The following is a 19,121-nucleotide window of genomic DNA, read 5'->3' on the forward strand; positions in this document are numbered from 1 at the left end:
CCACCGTGTTTCACTAACTCCCATAATGTCAATTTCCATTTCTTTCATCTCCTGTTTTAAATTGTCATAACGCCTATAGGCTAGCATGCAATATTCGTACATTCCATGTTGCTAGTTTGAGCATCTTTCCTCTAGTTTTCAGACAGCCAGCCTCTGTCAGGCTCATGCCGTCCATAGGGCTTTGGGCATGCGCCGTCATCATAGTTGTCCATACTGGTAGATGGAGATGCTCCTTCCCTGTAGCAATTGAAGGATGTCTCTGCAGGGGTCACAGATCGATCCTTATATCTCACTTCATTGTTACTGACGTTCATTGTAGACTACGGATAAAAATACTCGATGAGGCTTCAATCTCTTTCGAGGTGACTGGCGTTACTCACTTTGTCAAGAGTACGCCCTAGCATGCCACATCGCTTTGCTGTTACGCCTTTAGAGCCATTGACCCGATTAATGAGTTCATTTGCCTCTCCAGCCGATCCAGTCTTCATGCACTTCATGGGATTGACTTCCCAATAAAACATGCCAAACGCAAACCATTTAGACATGCGCCTCACTTAGTTTAGTCCGGCAGTCGAGCCGTTACCAGGGTCTGGCTGTTGGTGTGCATTACCAACTACGTGGAGCCATAAGTGAGACTTAGAATTTCAGTGGAGGACCAAACTTCTCTACCCACATCAGGGATGCGTGACTGGTAGGAACAGAGGTGCTACCTCTCATGAAAACCCCAACACCCCACATGAAAACCCCGACAACAAATATATAACTATTTAATAATTAATACACAAACTATCAACTTATATATACTAGCGATTTTGGCTTCTAACATATAGGCCTTCAGTCAAATTTTAAGCTGAACATTGTCATGGCCTGTGTGTAAAAGTCAGAATGGTCTATTCTTTTGATGTTGTGTTGTAATATCAATTTTGTTGGCATTTATTTTTGTACAATACTTTCCAGTTTCCACTGCCAATTGGTGGACAAGTGAGACGACACTTAAACCTTAAAAATACTTCCAGCAGAGTTTAATGAGTAGTGGTGAGATGTCGCAGCTGGAAAAAATTGCTCATTGTTTCAAATTATGAAGTAGGAAAGCGATATCTCTATTTCTAAAAAAGAGAAACTTGTGCCATATTGTTGGCTGGGCGAGATGTCTGTTGAAAGCGATTCCACCAGATCACGCGACTCAGATGATGCTTCAAAACACCAAGACCTTTTCTATGACCAAGCATCACCAGAGGTGCAGTACCAAACATAATGTTGATTGGTTAAATATATTTCGCATAAAGTGTCATTTGATGTAGTTGATACGTAATAATGATAGCCTACATTGATTTATTTTGATTGTCACATGAGGCTCTTAACTAGTATCGAGTCTTAACTTTTTGTAATTTATTTACAAACTTCAGCATTGGTTACAAGAGTGTGACAGCAATCCTACAATTATGATCTTCAAATGTTTATTGAAATGTGATATTAAAATATTTTCAGCTGTAAAAGTTGGGCTTGTCAATGCGCAATAATACAAAATTTATTCAGGATGGTAAAAGTCACAAGCCATGGTGGAAAACACAATTCTTTGTTGTTGAACCGGTTTTATTTGGAACATGGAATGGTGTTTTTACTTCTTGCTTGATTAATATATTTGGAGTGGTCTTATTTCTAAGAACTGGATGGATGGTTGTAAGTAATATTGAAAATTTTGTAACATATTTTCTTGAAAAACTTGTTTATTTAAATTTAAACTTGATAGTGAATGGTGATTGGTGATGTGATAGTGAGGAACTTCAATTTCAATATGTTTCACTTCAAAAATGGAATGACTAAAAAATATTTAAACAATAGACTATGATTTAAAGTTTTACAGTTAACAATGAATTACATATGTATAAGTTTGTTTAATTGCATTTCACTGTAGTTTGCTACCAGATTGCTACCAGATACTTAGGAATTGCTACCAGATAAAAGTTTCGCCCATTTATGGCTGGGATTATTTTCCAGGGTAATGTTGGCATTGGGCTGGCATTATTAATTGTTGTTATCACAATAACCGTTGCTTTGCTTGCTGCTTTGTCTGCTATTGGCATTTGTGAGCGACTTCGAGACATGGGTACTGGTGGTGTTTATTATGTTGTTTCTCAAGTTCTTGGAGGAAAGGTTGGAGGAGCTATTGGAGTGATGTACACATTCGGTTTGGTGAGTTTGCTCGTAAAGATATATTACACAACATCGCAGGAACATAATATGAATAGCCTAAGGTTACTATGATGTTAAAATAATAATAATGCAAGTGATATTTTTATATTTAGTTACCGGTATAGTAAAAGATAGATTTCTGAAAAAGTCACTTTACAAAGTTTTTGTTTATTGTAAAATTTTCTGGCTTAATTTGCAAACATTCATAATTTAAAGTTGCTGATAATTTTTATGAGTAGTATTACAATACAACAACATACCGATAAAAGTTTATTAAAATGATGATACAAAATTATGTCAAGGAAGTTGCACAGCCATAATATTGTTTTATATTCGATATTACTTGATTTCTTACAGTCTGTAGTTGCTGCTTTGTATTGCACTGGCTTTGCTGAGTCTGTGACACAAACCTTCAACTGGAACAATGTCTGGGCAGTACGGGGAGTCGCCATTGGGACTTTATTATTGCTTCTCGCGATAAATTTAGCAGGTACGATATAGCTAAACTTCTGATCATTGCCAATGTATCTACTAAAACATTGTCAAAGCTAGTTTCAGCATTACTTTTTTAGGCTATATCTTTGAGATTGAATGTAACATGACGGAATGGCCCGTTTCGGTGAGTCCGATTCGGTGAGTTCGATCCCTTAACGAGGGATTTTTTCAATTTTTTTTTTAAATTATTGGGTATCGTAGCCTAATTATCATTGCCGTTTTAGAGTTAGGGGTTAGAGGTTAGGAACTCACCGAATCGGACTCACCGAATAGTAGCAGACCCGTAACATGAAGACTTCAGTAATTGGTATTTAACTTTTTGTTACTGTAATTCGAAAGTTTCTACTTCTCTTCGGTTCCGACTTAAACAGCATGTCACGACATTCAATCTTCCTCCTTGTCCAACATTGTGTCTTTGTCAACTACTCTCTTTCAAGCATATCTTTACTTTTTATTCATGTGCTTAGATCTTTGAGAAATTCTTGCTGATTAATATTTTTCAATCTTTTTAAATTTGGTCATTGTTTAGTATTTCATAAGTCTATTTTGTGCCGGCTGAGCTGCAGCTCACTGCTTGAAAAGTAGTGCAGTCATTAGAAATCTGTGATTATTGTTTTTTTTTTAATGTAAAAGTGGAATAATTTTGTGTGTCCCTATTATGTAAACAAAAAGTTTGTACATTTTTTTTAAATAATAAAAGTGTGTTGATAGTACGATCAAGCCTGTTGCTACCGTATCTTGCATGGTTCTTAAGTGTTTCATTTAATGTTTTATGAAATCTATTTGGCACTTGATTGACACATGACAATGCACAGGTGTAAAGTGGGTTATCCGACTCCAGCTTCTTCTGCTTCTGGTTCTCGTCATATCTACAAGTGATTTCATCATTGGGACATTTGTCCACACCAATCCAGGTTTGTTTCCGAGTTGTTCACTATTGTCGCTCCACTTGTGTTTAATAAATAAAATCAACCCGGTTCGATAACATGTATTGTATTGTTGTTTGGTAAAGCTATCGCCATCTTGAAACCAGCTTAAACAAAAATCAAAATAATTGTATTTTCAATATTTGAACAACTGGAACAAAGGACGAGAGGCATTAGTGTGTGTACTTTCTACACTCATGTTTTTCTTGTTTTGCAATCATGGCTGCTTTACCACCTTCCTGCCTAGTTTCTTGAGCTACACCTTTGTATAAGAATTCCAGAAAACAAACTTTTTTCAAGAAGTTGTAAAAATGTTTGTACAGTGCTGGTAACTGCCACCAAGCGTACAAGAGAAGCACAAAGCATATTGCCTGGAATGAACTGATTTCTTATCCACTTGCATGTATGATAATACTAATAACAATGTGTTTTATATAGCGCTGTATTTATCGCTTTACAAAGCAAACAGTGTTTGCAAACTACTTTACATACATGGAAACAAATGAAAACGTTTTGCTTTTGTGTATTTTCAGAAGCTGGATTTGTCGGTTACTCATCTGAAGTTATGAGGAACAACACTTACATATCCCTGCAACCCGGGGAAACCTTTTTCACTGTATTTGGGGTCTTTTTCCCAACCGCCACCGGGGTAATGGCCGGAGTGAACATGTCTGGGGACCTTCGAAACCCATCTAAGAGCATACCAACCGGAACGCTTTCAGCCATTGGTATCAGGTAATTGAGCACATTCTCAACAATTGAAGCATGAAATTTGCGCTCAACCAACATTCCATTGAAGTCAAAGGATGATGCCTGTCCGTGTCGATTGCTACCTGCTATGTCAGTTTAAAATTTTTTGTTGAAAATTAAAACATTTAGTTTAATGTGTTTCGCGTTGCAGAGCTAACATCTTAATTGCGTCACTTTACCTGATACACAATTTCATTGTCAAGTATGTGCCTAATTGGTGACAAACATGTTATTATACTAAAGTTTTTGTGGTTTAGTCTTTAGTATCGGGCGTAACCATAATATACTCAGCTTTGAAACGATATTAATTGTTTTTCAGCTTTTGTTTATATATTGTGTTTGTGCTTCTGCTGGGGTCCACCTGCTTACGGAGTGCATTGCAAGCCGACTTTATGATAGCTGAGAAGGTACTGTGTACTGTATAGTCACTGTAGCATCCCAGACAGCAGATGTTGAATCAATGTAAAAATGACGGATTTTGCTGTCTGGGATATCACAGGCAAAGAGGAATTCTTGTTGGTGCTTAACTTGTATCCCAGATAGCAAACTTTTTATTTTCATTTCATTTTACCATCTCCTGACGTTAAAACGATGTAATGTACAAACAGCGACTTCTGCTTTATTTCTAGTTAGCACAGTCCGCTTGCATATGTTGAATATATGTAAAGCGGACTTTGCTAGCTAAAGCTTTCATCGATGCAAACAGAAGCTGTTATTTTTACATTTTATGTCTGAATACGTTAACAAGGTGTTAGAAGGAAAGCTTCTGTCTGCTTGTTTTGGCAAAGTTTTTACTTCATTTTTCTTATCCCAGATCGTAAACCGGATTGTCAAAATCGTAATTGTGAAGATATTTTAATAGTAATTACTAATTAGGCTACTGTGTTAGTGTGTTGTATACGCTTTTCAATCTGTATGACATTAATTTTTATACCACTTAAATTGGTTTAAATAGTTTATGTCAATAATTATAATTTTCCACCATTGCTTATTTAAAAACAGTATATATCTACGGTATTGGGCTGTGTTGACATTTCAGGCATTATCGTTTGTTCTAGCTTTATGTGGATGTCGTTTTATTTCAGGTTTCGGCTGTGGGATTTTTGTGGTTACTTGGTGTCTATATGTCCAGCACATCATCTTGCAGTACAGGTTTGTGTACTTTCTTCTACAAATCAATACATAAACGTTTCAACAATGAATTCAAATGCCACGCTCCTGTCCATACACCATTATAATCGATATCTCAAAATGGGATAGGTACTTTAAAACGGTCTCGTGATTGGGAAATACCGCTGAAGCCTCCTCTCAAAATTTTCAAAAACAAGATTCACATAAGGCATAATTTCACATCTAAAATGAAGTTGTTTTTCAGTAAAGTTTTTTTGTGTTTTTATGGAATATTCTTTTGAATGGAAATTTATAAAGATTGCAAACTTTATTACGTACGGTATGCCGTATAGTTCATTCCATTTTACCGCGACCATTTTTTACGATTATGCAATGTTTAGCAACGTTGTATAGTTGCGTGTGTTATGAATCTCTTTGATAGGTCAAATGGCACGTTAGTTTGCTTTGGTGCCGTACAATGTAAAGATCCTGCTCACAGTGTGTACAACTGTATATACTAAGCCTGGTGAAACAAATACGTACGTGAAGTGAAAAGTTTGACTGAATTCATTTTAATGGTTTAACTTGGGCGTTCTTGTTTGCACAAGACAAACATGGTTGGACCAACTTAAGATGCGTGGTCTAAGTACTTTAAGTCAGCCACTGATACGTATCTTTTGTAGTATTGTGAACGGCAAGGGCCCGCTTTTGTACAGAAACGCATCTGTCCCAGCTACTATTATCTGTCCTTTTTTACATTGATTCAACGTCTACAGACGTTGAGTCGTTGAATCAGTTGAGACGTTGAATCGTTGAGACGTTGAATCAATGTAACAAATACTAATTTTGTTGGCTGTTGTAACTTTGCCATCAACATGGTGAAGTAGATTAACTTGCCATAAAACAACAACACTTTCACTTTTATATTTGAGCCAGTAGCTAAAACTTGAGCTTGTTGTTTTGTGCGTTCATGTCCATCATGGTCCGCGTTCGAAATCTCAACTACAAAAAAGCGTCATTATCTCGACGATTGCAAAGCCAGTTTTTGTACCTCGCGCGATTTCACTGTATTTTTCTAGCACAAAACCTTGTTATATGTCCTTTTCTTATACTTGCAATTTATTTTGCTCTTCAATAACATATGAGTGGATTGTAAAAATACATTTAATGGTTTGGTAAGTAACGTTAAATCACAGCACAGTTTTTGCCTCTCATTGCCTTTGCCTCTGTGAGCTAACAGTCCGTTATTTTGCTTGTTTTAAGGTTTATATGGTGCGCCGCGGGTCCTACAGAGCATCGCCAATGAAAATGTCATCCCCGTTGTTAAATTTTTGGGAAAAGGAGTAAGTAAATCTAACCAAACATTAGGTTCAAATCCTATCAGTCTAATCGTGTTTGTTTAGCCTTTGAAATCGATTTCCATCTGTTACCCAGCCAGCAAAAACTGCCTGGCCAGTTTATTGGCAATAAGATCCTAAAAGGGAACGGATTAGATTCAGATTATTTTTATTTTTTGTCTTTATTTGTTTTTAATTTTCAAATACTTGCTATCGCTTCGTTCGTTGATTGGTGTGTTGGTTTTCGCTGAAGTTAAATCATTCCTAAAGATGACATCACCGTAAACCTCTACTCTTTTCCTTATCAGTTTTTTTTAAATATTTTTTGTAGTTCGGTGCCAACAAGACGCCAGTCATCGCCATTTGCGTGGTGGGAACCGTGTCACTCATCTTCATATTAATCGGCAACCTGAACGTCATATCACCTGTCATAACGTGCAACTTCATGCTTGTGTACGCCGTCATCGACTACTCGTATTTTGCTCTAGCGATGAGTTATGACTTGCGGATCAAGAATTTTAGTAAATTTCAGGTATGCATTGAAAGTTATAACTTGGGTAGAGAGCTTATTTTTTTCAACCATAAACAAGCATAGCTCAGCAACAATACGACATTTATCATTATAACACAAAAATAAAATAAAGCGAACGTTTTCAACTATACATATAGTCTATTTCAAAAAGTCTATAAAACAAAAATAATTAGGCTTGAAAATGACTATGTATAGCCGAAAACGTTTGCTTTATTTTATTTTGTGTTACAATGTTAAATGTCGTATAGTTGCTGAGCTATGTCTGTTTATGCATTGAAAGTTAGACAATATTTCTTTTGTATGTACCACATAGATTTTAAATTATGTGACAATGTTATAGCTATGTCGTTGACTTTCGCTCTTAATCTGTGTTGAAATACGAAAAGTATTATTCTTTATTTCATGTAACATCTGCTCTGTTAGCCATTCCGTCACCGGTTTCTTTTTGCTTGTTGAAATGCAGACTTCCCCATTTTCTCTATTTCAATCTGTCCAACTCGTCTTCCTCCTTTATTCCGATCTTTCTACCTCATCATCTTTATCAGACTATGCTATTAGTATATTTATTCCTACAATTAGTGGTGAATGAGAAGAATTTCACAAAGCGAGTTTGAAATAAGGTAGTGGCAGGAAAAAGGAGAACAGGAAGACCAAAGATGACACCGTGAAAGATGACATGACGAAAAGAATCCTAAAAATTGAAGACGCTAACAATAAAGAGAGATGGAGGAGTCGCTGCAGACAACTGGTTGACCTTGATGTTTCGGGATAAAGACTCAATAACAGCAGTTCCTAAGGCAACCCAACAACTGAATGTGGCACCTTTACGTGGAATGACACCGTGAAAGATGACATGACGAAATACATCCTAAAAATTAAAGATGCTAGCTACTTATAAGCTTATTCCATTTTGTGTCCTATCCTCAGACTCCAAAGAACCAACGCAAGCAATCCAGCGTCATCAAGAGTTACCACGTCGACTACGGCTCCATTCAGGATCGCGGTACCATGGATGAGTTCACCAAAGATCTTGACAATTTGTTCAAACATTCCAGTGTAAGAGATAAAAATGTTAAGCCGTGTCAAGACATATAGTTGTGCTTATAAAACTAGACTTATTGCAACGTTTTTTTCAAACCATTTGTACACCAAACCATGTAACAAACACATGGTAATGTATGTTAACGTTATTTAGTCTGCTACTAAACGCATGTCAAATTTCCCTTTCTATATTGTTGATTTTTAAAGCGTCAGCTTTCGCTAAGAAAGGTTGTTCATGTTTTCGTCAATCTCATTCAATCCGACGGGATATATTTTCAACGATATAACTTGAGGTCCATTCTAGCCTGCTTAATAGACAACGTTGGGATAAACTTGCTTCAATTGGCCAAAGAAATACGAGCAATAAACTTTGCTCTCAAATAATTGAGAACGTATTATATTTTGACAACCTTTTCTTTTGAAATTAGAACTTGGAAAGTATTAAGAAGTCGTCTTCAAAAAAGACTTCACCGAAGCAGAAAAATGAAGCCATGAAAACAGGTTGGTTTGGTTTTGGTTTCATGTCATATTTGGCATTAAGCCGAAAATAAATCCAGTAGCTCAAGTACTTTTGCATTACCCTTTCCTGCTGTGAAGTTCTCATGGCAACCATTGCATTTTGTATAAACCTCCTTTTCAATAGTGTAAGCGTGTCTTTAAGTGCCTTGTTCAAGCAAATCACTAGTTACTTTTGCGGTTGGTATTAAATAATGAAAAGCTTAAAAAGTACAGTGCTCCAACATACAATGATGACATGTCAAAGTAATAAAATATGAGAACGTGTCTATCAAGGACGAGCTGCCCATCCCTTTGGTAAGCGAAATATAGAACCTGTTTCCCTCACCTTGCTTCAAAAGTCTTGTATCATAAAAATAACAAGTGGAGACCCCCTTCAGCCTTGTCCCTTTGACACAAGCCTTAACTTACGCCACTGCCAGTGCGTAGCATTTATTCTTTAGCATTGCTTTTACGTTTAGGAAAGGAGTGCTTGACAGAAAGTTTCACTTTACGAGAAGAGGAATATCATGTAAGTAGTGAAACATGTGATTGCGTTATGATTAAATCCATTGTCTTCATTCTCACCTTTGTTTTATACGCTTGCTGCTGTGATCTTCATTTTTCTAAATATTTTCGTTCTGCGAATTTTTTGCTTTTGCAGTTCCGTGTTTTTCGAGATGTTGCTTTCTCGTATACTTTCTTCCATAACAGACTACGGTTCTCAACTTGGGCTACACAGACCATTTGAGATTCTGGAAAGTTTTAAAGGGACGCATCATCAACGCATTGATTTTAGAAACAACTATCAAAGTTTAAGCTCTAAAATTTACGTAATTTTGCAAAACTTTGACTCAGTATCGTGCTTACAAGTTCAGAAGTGCGCAGGATTGACTCTGTGATAGGGCACGTGGTCATGTGGTCATTGCAACCAGACATTACTCTGCTTGCAACAATTGGGAGATGTTGCCTGAATTGCTGCCTCATAAACAAGAAGGGCACGTGGTCATAAAAAAGTTGAATACCTCTGTTTTATGAGAAGTGTTTGTGTTATGCCACTTGACAGAAAGCATTACCCCAGCAATCTTTTATGTAACGAAAAGCCCCATTCCAACCCTGAATTGTTTAACCATGTTCAAAAGCAGCTGCTTTGCGCTTCAGAAACTATTCAGCTCCATAATCGTACGTCCCATTTGCATTAACACTTTCATAGAAATGGTTGGTTGGCCTACTGTTTATAAAAATTTTATAATTTTTTTTAGGGGAATGGCAAGATTCCGTCGGATCGCACTGCTGATGTTGAACCGATAGAAACTGCTACAAAAGTCATTGAAGAACCTCCCAACACTGAAAAGGATATGCAAGATTTTCAATTAATGGAGGTCGAAACTGTTTTACTTTTTATATGAACGTTGAACTCGAATCTCAACGAAATTCTGCTTGATTAAGCTATATCTTACATGTCTTACCGTTCTAAAGTTAAGAACTTTTGAGTAACGATGAAAATTAACTCGAGTTTCCGTGTTTTTCAACGTTACTGCAACAACTCTATGATGAATCATCTTCATCAACAGCCTCAATTATTCATCTGAGGCCGTCGATGCCTTTGTTCAGGCAATGCAATTGAAGAAGTGATACTCACACTGATTTAGTATCAAAACTAAAGCCACTGCTTGCGCTTGAGTGAATTCTCATACATCGTTTTGATTTTACAGACGTCATCAAAGATCTCTTCAAGCGTGACGGCCGATGACGCTCGTTTGATCGACGACAACGATGACGCTGAGGTGAGCCAAAGCAACTGCATCTAAATAGAAAAACCCGTGATTTTTACATTAATTTAACGTCTGCACACGTTGAATTAATGTCAAGATGACGGATTTTGCTGTCTAAAATTCAACCATCCCAACTAGAAAAAGTTGCCAAGTTTACATCGTTTCTACATCGTAAAAATGGCAAATTTGCTGCATGGATATGTTTTGTTCGCTGAGTCACACACATGCAAGATGTTTGTTTGTTTAATGCAGTGGTTCCCAACCTTTTTGACCTTGCGGCACCCTATCAAAGAGATAAATAGTTGCGGGCACCCTGGCAAAACTGATCAATTTTATGAGGTTTCTGTATTTCAAATAACTGTATGAAATAACACAGAATGAGTTCTACAGTATAGCCTGCATAAACAAATGTATTTATTCAAAAGTCAGTGTGAAATTTGGGCTTGACTGCTTGCACAAAGTCCTTTAATATCTGGAGGCACAATTTAGGGTGGCTCATTTTCCTTGATGGTCTTTAAAATTTTTGTCAGTTTGGAATAATGTTCCATTTTGCTCACTGATATTTGCAAACCAAAAATTTTTGTTGGGTTTTGACCTTTGACCCTGGTTCACCCAAGGAGAAATTCTGAATTTTTCTGAAAAATTAGTAAATTTCGAAGTGGTTTAGCAGTGTGTGAAGACGGGATTTCTCAAAATTTGACCACGTGATTTTGACGTCATTTCCTCTGTTAACTTCCACGTGGAACATCTTCACCCTACTCCAAGTCTGAGAGTCACTAATAGTGCATGCTTTTAGTGTCATTTTAATTGATTTTACAGATTTTTCGCAGTCAGTGAATAACATATAGATAGACCAACAAAAACTTTTGGCACAAAAGATGAGAGTCATTTTAGAGTATTTCAGGGTCCCTGATTCCGAAAATGCACTTAGTCTTTTCGAATTGGCTCTAGTTTTCGAGATATTCGACAATGAAGATATTTTTGAAATCGTTACTCAAAAACTTTCAATTAGCAAATTACTTATTTTCAGCCCTGTTTACCATTATGATGTCATAACTGCACTTGTCTAGTTCAATTGGTTCATATTGCACGAAAGTTCAAAACGCAAGCAAAGGTTGAAATGAACTGTGTTTAACGTATAGGGGACATAAATGTTCAATGAAAACAGTTGTGAATCAGTAAGCCTACATCACAAGAAAAATATCCCGAAAGTCATGTGTTTATGAATGCAGCTTTATATTAAAAAGGTAGGCCTACTGAAATGGATACTGTACAAATTTTATTTTATTCTAAGCCTTTGCTAAAGCCAAGTCTTTGCTGCAAGAAATTTTTTCTGGTCTATAGGCTAAATAAATGGCATATAGGCTAATAAAATATGCCTTTGACAAGTAAGATGCAGTGGCGTAGCCAGAAAAAATTTTTGGGGGGGCCAAATATTTGATGAACTGAAGAGAACAAGTATTTGATTTAAGCCATCGCCACTTGATGTGCAGTGGCATATCCTGGTGGGTTGATCAAGGGAAGCAATGAAAGTGGTGGGGGTTAGAGCGTGCCGAAGGCACGCGTATTCTAGGGGGGTCCGGGGGCATGCTCCCCCGGAAATTTTTTGAAAAATTGCACTCAAATAATGGATTATAGCGCTTTCTGGAAACACTTTTAGGGTAATATTTGTATGAAGTTTATAAGCAGATAAACAGCTATTAACATATTAAAGGTAGCTCTTACACACGAACGGGCAAAAAATGCGGCTAAAATTAGAGAACACCAAAAACTCAGCTAGACAAAAACTCAAAAACTACACAAAAACCAAGAGAGTAAGCCATTCTGGAATTGCTTCCACAAATTAGTTCAAAGAAACGTAAATCGCGTCAAGTTTGTGCGATTTACGATTTGCAAAATTTATTGGTGCCTTTCTGTGTGTCTAAAACAAGTCCTGGGGGGTGTTAATAGCCAGATGTCTTGGAAAACGTTATAAATTTCTGCAAATTTTATTACATTTTCAACAAAGGGCTCAACTTCGGAATCCAAACTTGGAAATTTGGGGGTGGCCATGGCCCCTTTCGCCCCCCCTGGCTACGCCTATGGTAAGATGCTGTACAAACAACCCAGATATATTTTACTGCATGAGGCAACGCATTCTGCGATAGACACAGCGCTATATAAAAACAAGCATTGTTATTACTTTGACATGAAGCTGGGTGATCAAGATAAGTCCTGGATTCCTCCTAAAGTATGCAAACATTGCACTCAGTCAAACCCGTTTCTGGGCTCAAGGCTAAGAAGTTCAGAGTGCCATGGCATAAAGAGAGCCGTGGAATCACCATAAAAATTGATAATTCTGTTCGGTGAGCATGTTCGAAGGAAGTTGGAACAACATGTTTCCATGGAGTGTGCAAGGCAGTCATTGCGTGGACGTTGCTATTTCTGTTTTTTGTTTGCCCTCTCTTGTTTCAAGTGGTGATTTGCTTGAAACAATAGGAAAACGGGCATGACTGAGAGTAACCTCAATACCTTCAGTAATGTTTTGGAGCAAGGTCAAGCTTTTTTCTCAAAACCATTTCTACCACCTACTGTAGCCTAGTAGTTAAAGATTTAGTTATCAAAAGTGGTAGCTGGAATCTTGGCTAACTCAAAAACTAGAGCCAATTCGATAAAACGTAGTGCATTTTCAGAAACAGGGGCCTCGAAATACCTTAAAATGACTCTCACATGTCCTGCCTTTATATAAAAAAATTTTTGTTGGCCTGTGAAAATCGATAAATATCGTCAAATGATTCAAGAAACTGAAAGCAGTAGACATTTACTACAGTGAACGGTGCACAAAGAAAATCATGTCTGAAATGTGGTAGAATTCGACATTTTGAGAGTAATACACGTGTCAGTGTTCATGGAGCTGCTAATTAAACCACTTTGCTTGTGTTACTGCCTCTTATTGTGTCCATTAAGATGCTAGAGTACATTAGAAGATAGCGAGTGAGCAGTTTCAGGGATAAGCGAAAATTCAATATTTAAAAAAAAATTCAAACCAGGTGAACCAGGGTCAAACGTTAATATTTTTTTGTGAAATTTGGTATAGGAGATACAATTACCAAAAGGAACAATATTACAAACTGACGAAAAATTTAAAAGAAAAAAACATTTTTTTCGAGATTTTGCGCCAGCCTAAGGCACATTCGATAAAGCCACCCACATTTCTTCCTCGACTATAAGCAGTCGTTCTCGTTTTTTAGTTTTTATGTTCGTTAATACGGAAAATCCACTTTCACATAGGTATGACGTGGAAAACTGCAGCAAAAGCACAATAGCTTTTTTTCCAACGCAAGGATATTCGTTGTGAATTTTTATACAGAACTCGTCGAGGGGCATCTGCTTGTGCATAAGCTTAAAATTCCCATTGTTACAAATGTCAATTAAATCTTCTTCTTCTTTCAGATTCAAAACAATATGAGAGTCCAGTAAAAATGGATTTCTTGATTTCTTCGCAAAATAAAATCATGAAACCTGGCAATAATGATGCGTTTCAAACGTTTTTGTGGAAAGAACAGCAACGAGTCAAAATCTCTTTCACGCTGTTTTCCTGGGCGAGAAAACAAGGCTTACCGCGAATTATCTGCTTACCGCCAGCGACTTTCCCACTAAGCGACCCTCCAGAAAGGAGCTGGGAATAACTACGAGACGCGAAACTTAATACGCACTGAAACTCGGTTAGAAATAAATAAATTCCGCACTTAACCGGTTAAAGTTAAAATAAAGAATGGGGCCGCAGTATTGCAATATTTCAATTATCTCGCGGCACCCTTGAGCATTGCAATTGGCACCCCAGGGCTCCGCGGCACCCTCAGTTGGGAACCACTGGTTTAGTGCATTGAGTTTGTAACGTTTCGTAGCAAAAGTTTTTTTTCACTGGCTATTCTTTAAACACGAATGTGCATTACTTTTTCCTCAACTCAAGCGGAAAATCCGTCTGTTTAACGTTACATTAATAACTTGCTGTGTTGTCAAGTTTACTGAGTGACTGGCAAAAAAACGAACAAAAGACTGAAAAGTAAAATCCATGTAAAGAAGACCAGCATTACCCGTTTATTGACCTTTTTCTCGATGTTGTAATATTTTGACTGATATTCCATGTACTGTACAAAGTTTGTACATTTTTCTTTCAATATTTTGTAGGTAGCGGAAGCTGCCACCCCTCCTCTGTGCGACATAGACGAGATTTTGAAGCAGCCCAAATCATGCTACTCTGTTTTTTGCAACAGATGGTCCTCACTCTTTGGTGTGAGTGCATGTGCTTGAATGCATTGGTCATTTATCAGTTATCTTTTTTTACTATCATGTGTTTGTCAAGCCATTTTGTTCAGTTCAAACCCAAAGTTTCTTTTGATGAAGTATTTGATGGAAAGCAACTTCGTTAGCGGCGCATCTGCAGTAAAATCATGCTCCAGATCAATGAATGGGGTACACTACTACAGCTATCATCAGTAACTGCATTAAAAAGTCTTGGAGTTTCTGTTTTTTTGCCACAGTTTGTGCACCATTGATGTAGAGCATGTGTGCGTGGTGTTATGCGTGTGGACTTGTAGCAGCATAGACAATGTGTGTTTCAAATGAAACCGATGTAACATATGATGGATAAATAATGTTATAAAACTGTGTGGAACTAGAATAGTTCACTGGCAACTTAGACCTATGCAATGTTTCCATCCTTTTTTTGTAAATTCAGGCTGCAATGAGCATCATTGTTATGTTCCTCATCAACTGGATCTATGCGCTCTGCAACATCCTTGCTTTCATCCTCCTTTTCATGTACACTTCCTTGAGCAATCCGGGATTGAATCCAGGAGCCTCTTCATCGTTCAGCTTCGTGGACTGGATAAAAGACATCGCAAAGAGCGTTTGCACATGCAGGTGCGTACGGGGTAGATGAATTTTGACAAAGAAAGGTACCAGAAAAAGATTTGATACGGATATGTCTCCCAACAGTTCAGTCCACTGGCGTGGCCAGGAGTTTATAGTCAAATCCCCACGCCATGAAATGTATGTGACGTCACGACAATTGGATGAATGATAATGAACTGTAAAGCTTGTAAGGCGTTGAGATCAACGCGTATCTTGGACACAGGGTGCATAAAACAATGCATATTGTTATTATTGATCCGATCTTTGTGTGGTGTCTGCCATGTTTCAAAACGCCTTCACACACTTCACACAAGGTGTAATTTTTTTCTGCAGTAAAAAGGACACGGTTCCTGAGCAGTATGTCATCTTTCCGGCAGCGACCACCACTTATTCCGTTGTCCCGACAACCCTGACAAAAGACAACGAGGATTTTGCCAACAGGAGCAGATTTCATCAGTCGGCTGTTGGAGATTACGACTATGCTTCACTGGTGGCGGGGAAAAGAACTGAAAGTTCGCACTCTGAGTCAAGCACTTGATGTTCAATTTTTTTTTGTCGAGCAAATCTTGCAATTTTGTTCCTTACTTATTTATCATTCTTATCATATCGATGAGATGGAAATCTCATCTGTAACAACTCTAGCTGGTGGTGGTTCATCACTGCAGAAGAAGACGGTGTCGTGCGCTGTGTTTAAGTTTGATATGATGCAGAGGTTCACGTCTAAAGTTCCATCAGCTTACTTTTCATAACTATATCCTTATTGACTTGACATTTGCATTCCAACCTGTTACTTATATTTCAAGCGTTCTATCCATGAAGTTCTTTCGTTTGGTTTTGCAATTCAAAGATATCTTGGTTACATTTAGTATTCCCGTACAATCCACCTCCAATGGCATATCGAGAGATGTCTTCCTTATTCTTTCAAGTGATTGTTATGAATTTTAATAGTTCTGCTATTTAAGAAAATGTTGAAGCCGCTGTATTTTAATCTCCTTGCATACGCTGCAGTTTAGATCATAATTTGTATCATTATCTTTAATAATCAAGTGATATCTGACTTTTTTGGTGCGATAGTAATTCATATATTGTATTATTGGTTGTGGTTTTCATGTTGTATCAATGTCATGGTACAGTTGTTTTCTATTTGCACTGTTAAATGTTTTTGTTTTCATCACACAACAATATTTAAACTTGCTATGTTATCTTCCGTCATGACATCCATTCTAACTTAGCCGTTCATACTCACCCGACTTTTTGAAGGCGGGACACATTGTTAGAAGGTGGCTAGAAGGTCACACATTAGAGAAAGTTAACTTGTTGTATCTACACAAATTAGCTTGAAATTGATAAAGGTGTTTCCAAATTTAAATTTTTTTGCAATGACGTGTGACTCGACTTGTGTAAGTTCAGACCAGTTTGCCTGATTTCGACCTTCGTTACTTGACAGAGATGTGATATATACTAGCTGAGACTCCTTTGTGTTTTCTCGTTGTAGAGTTCATATGATACTTGTGGTTTTATTGTCTATGTTTTTGTAACCAATTTGTTGCCCGTATATTTGCACACTACTCTTCATGCAGTCTATCACCCGAACACCCCTGCTTGCTGTGTTCAGGTGTGAACCATTTGTGACAAATGACTTTTTTTTTCGTTCAAAGCCCGCAAACTTCAATATCATGCAGAGGTTCTACTGTTATCATTCGTGCACTACTTGTGGTTATCTTCTTGATACTACTTTTGCAATACTATTCATCATGTTTCATTTTGTCGAAGTTGCTGCATATCCTCCTTTATTTGTGCTTTAGCCAAGAAATTGCTCACTATTCTGATACTAACGGCATAGACTGAAACTTTTTACGTCCTGTTTGGTTTCAATGTGTATAGCCTACCATAGGTCCCAAACCACTTTGTGTCTAAAAAGTTCACTAGGCCTACCAGTGACCCTAGAAAAGAAAAGTTTCTTGAAACCTTGGCGTTTCTTTATTAGTGTAAATCCCGTCTTTGCCTCCTCAGAAAATTCCGGGAGAAAATGATTCTTTGATTTCTTTCAAAACAGATTTGCTGGCTAAATAAGCGGTGGGCTGCTGTATTGCAGCCAGTGATGGTGTTTACTCAAAGCATTTTATTTGACTTTGCACTTTCAGTTGATTTAATTTCTTTCATATTTAATTTTCATCATACTTTCTTCATACAGTTGTATTTCCAACAAAAATATGCATTGCTAGCCAATCCACGTCTTCAGTTGTCAGCAATCCCAACATATGTGTAGTGCAATACCACTTGTGCTATTGAGTTGGTTGGGAAAGCAAGATATCGAAACATTCCCCAAGCTTGAGTGATTGAGTTCAATTTTTTGTTGGTGGCTATTTGTTTTGTAGGCTAATTTATCTGTCATGTTTTGTGATGATGTAAATAGTTAAACTTGTTAGAAAATATATTCTTTCAAATGATTTTGTTGTTTGAATTTTAATGCAGAAAGTAGACCGTTAATGTTCTGGAAGGTATGCTTAATGTCAAACGGGAAAACACATCTGAAGCGTTACACTAGTTTCGTATACTCAAATCACATGAAGAAAAAAGTGAGCCGTGAGAGTTAGAACATGAGAAAAAATGTGCTTAACCAATCTATACACAAACCATTAGGTTGTGCTGTACTGTAGGCCAGTGTTTTTCAACCTTGTTTGAGCCACAGAACACTTTAGGGCAGGCGATGCAATTATCATGCGCAACACCAAACAAAATTTTATAATGATGCAATAAAATAAACAACTACTGGTAGGCTATTCATTTTCAGTGCGATATCATGCCTGTTTGGATGAGCACTAAGTAAATTGATATTCGAGCTAGAATTTCAGAAAGACAAAACGCGCAGCTCTTGATTTTCCACCTCTGTTCCATGGAACACCAGTTGAAAATCACTGGTATTGTTTGTGCCTCAGTTTAAACTGCAACCGCCCCTACAGCTCAGTTGATAAGCGCCTGACTTCATAAACGAAGGAGCTTCAAGATCAAGCTGCGCTGGTTCAACTCTCGGGGTTTGCGCACTACAAGTATGCGAAACTACCAGGAATAAGCTTAACCTATCAAGGCGTTGTCAGTCCGAGGATAAAGATTCAAAACCATCCATCAGAAGAGTGGAATGGTAATGGTGTTTTTAAGTAAAGTTGTGTTTATTCCGTGAAAGTCGGTTTAAAATAAAAGATACCACAGCTGCAAATGGTAAGCAAAACTAGCTCAATTTCGCGAGCGAAAACCTGGAATCCGGTAACCGTTGAAAATAATTGCTAGTCATCTTCAGGGGTACACAAACATTTTCAAGGGTTGTCAGATCTTAACCCTCACCGTACTTCGCAAAGTTGTAACAATGGGTCTTTAGAGGTACCGGATGAGTAGGGCTATAGAGAGGTCGCGCAGCACACCACACAACCAGTGTCAAAAAAGTAATAATATTCATACATAAGCTATGCCACCCTGTAAATGTACCGGATGAGTAGAGACTTTGGAGAGGAACCAGTGTCAAAAAGTGGCGTCAAAAAGTAACTCATGAGTTACCTGAGTAATAGAAAACAAA

At 37.5% G+C, this 19,121-nt stretch overlaps 1 protein-coding gene across 1 annotated transcript; it reads left to right on the forward strand.

The window, feature by feature from the left end:
- Positions 1-1,087: 1,087 nt before the first annotated feature.
- On the forward strand, positions 1,088-17,991 carry LOC145787311 (solute carrier family 12 member 8-like). The gene is made up of 18 exons (XM_082599030.1): positions 1,088-1,237; positions 1,537-1,680; positions 1,999-2,193; positions 2,551-2,683; positions 3,504-3,602; positions 4,148-4,349; positions 4,684-4,771; positions 5,450-5,516; positions 6,738-6,817; positions 7,143-7,343; positions 8,271-8,399; positions 8,813-8,885; positions 9,362-9,411; positions 10,142-10,261; positions 10,595-10,666; positions 14,825-14,929; positions 15,375-15,559; positions 15,884-17,991. The coding sequence occupies exons 1-18, from the start codon at positions 1,148-1,150 to the stop codon at positions 16,086-16,088; spliced, it is 2,238 nt and encodes a 745-aa protein (XP_082455156.1). The 5' UTR covers positions 1,088-1,147; the 3' UTR covers positions 16,089-17,991.
- The last annotated feature ends 1,130 nt before the right edge of the window (positions 17,992-19,121 follow it).

The sequence above is a fragment of the Aplidium turbinatum genome, chromosome 18 (assembly GCF_918807975.1).
Source record: "Aplidium turbinatum chromosome 18, kaAplTurb1.1, whole genome shotgun sequence".
Taxonomy (NCBI): Eukaryota; Metazoa; Chordata; class Ascidiacea; order Aplousobranchia; family Polyclinidae; genus Aplidium; species Aplidium turbinatum.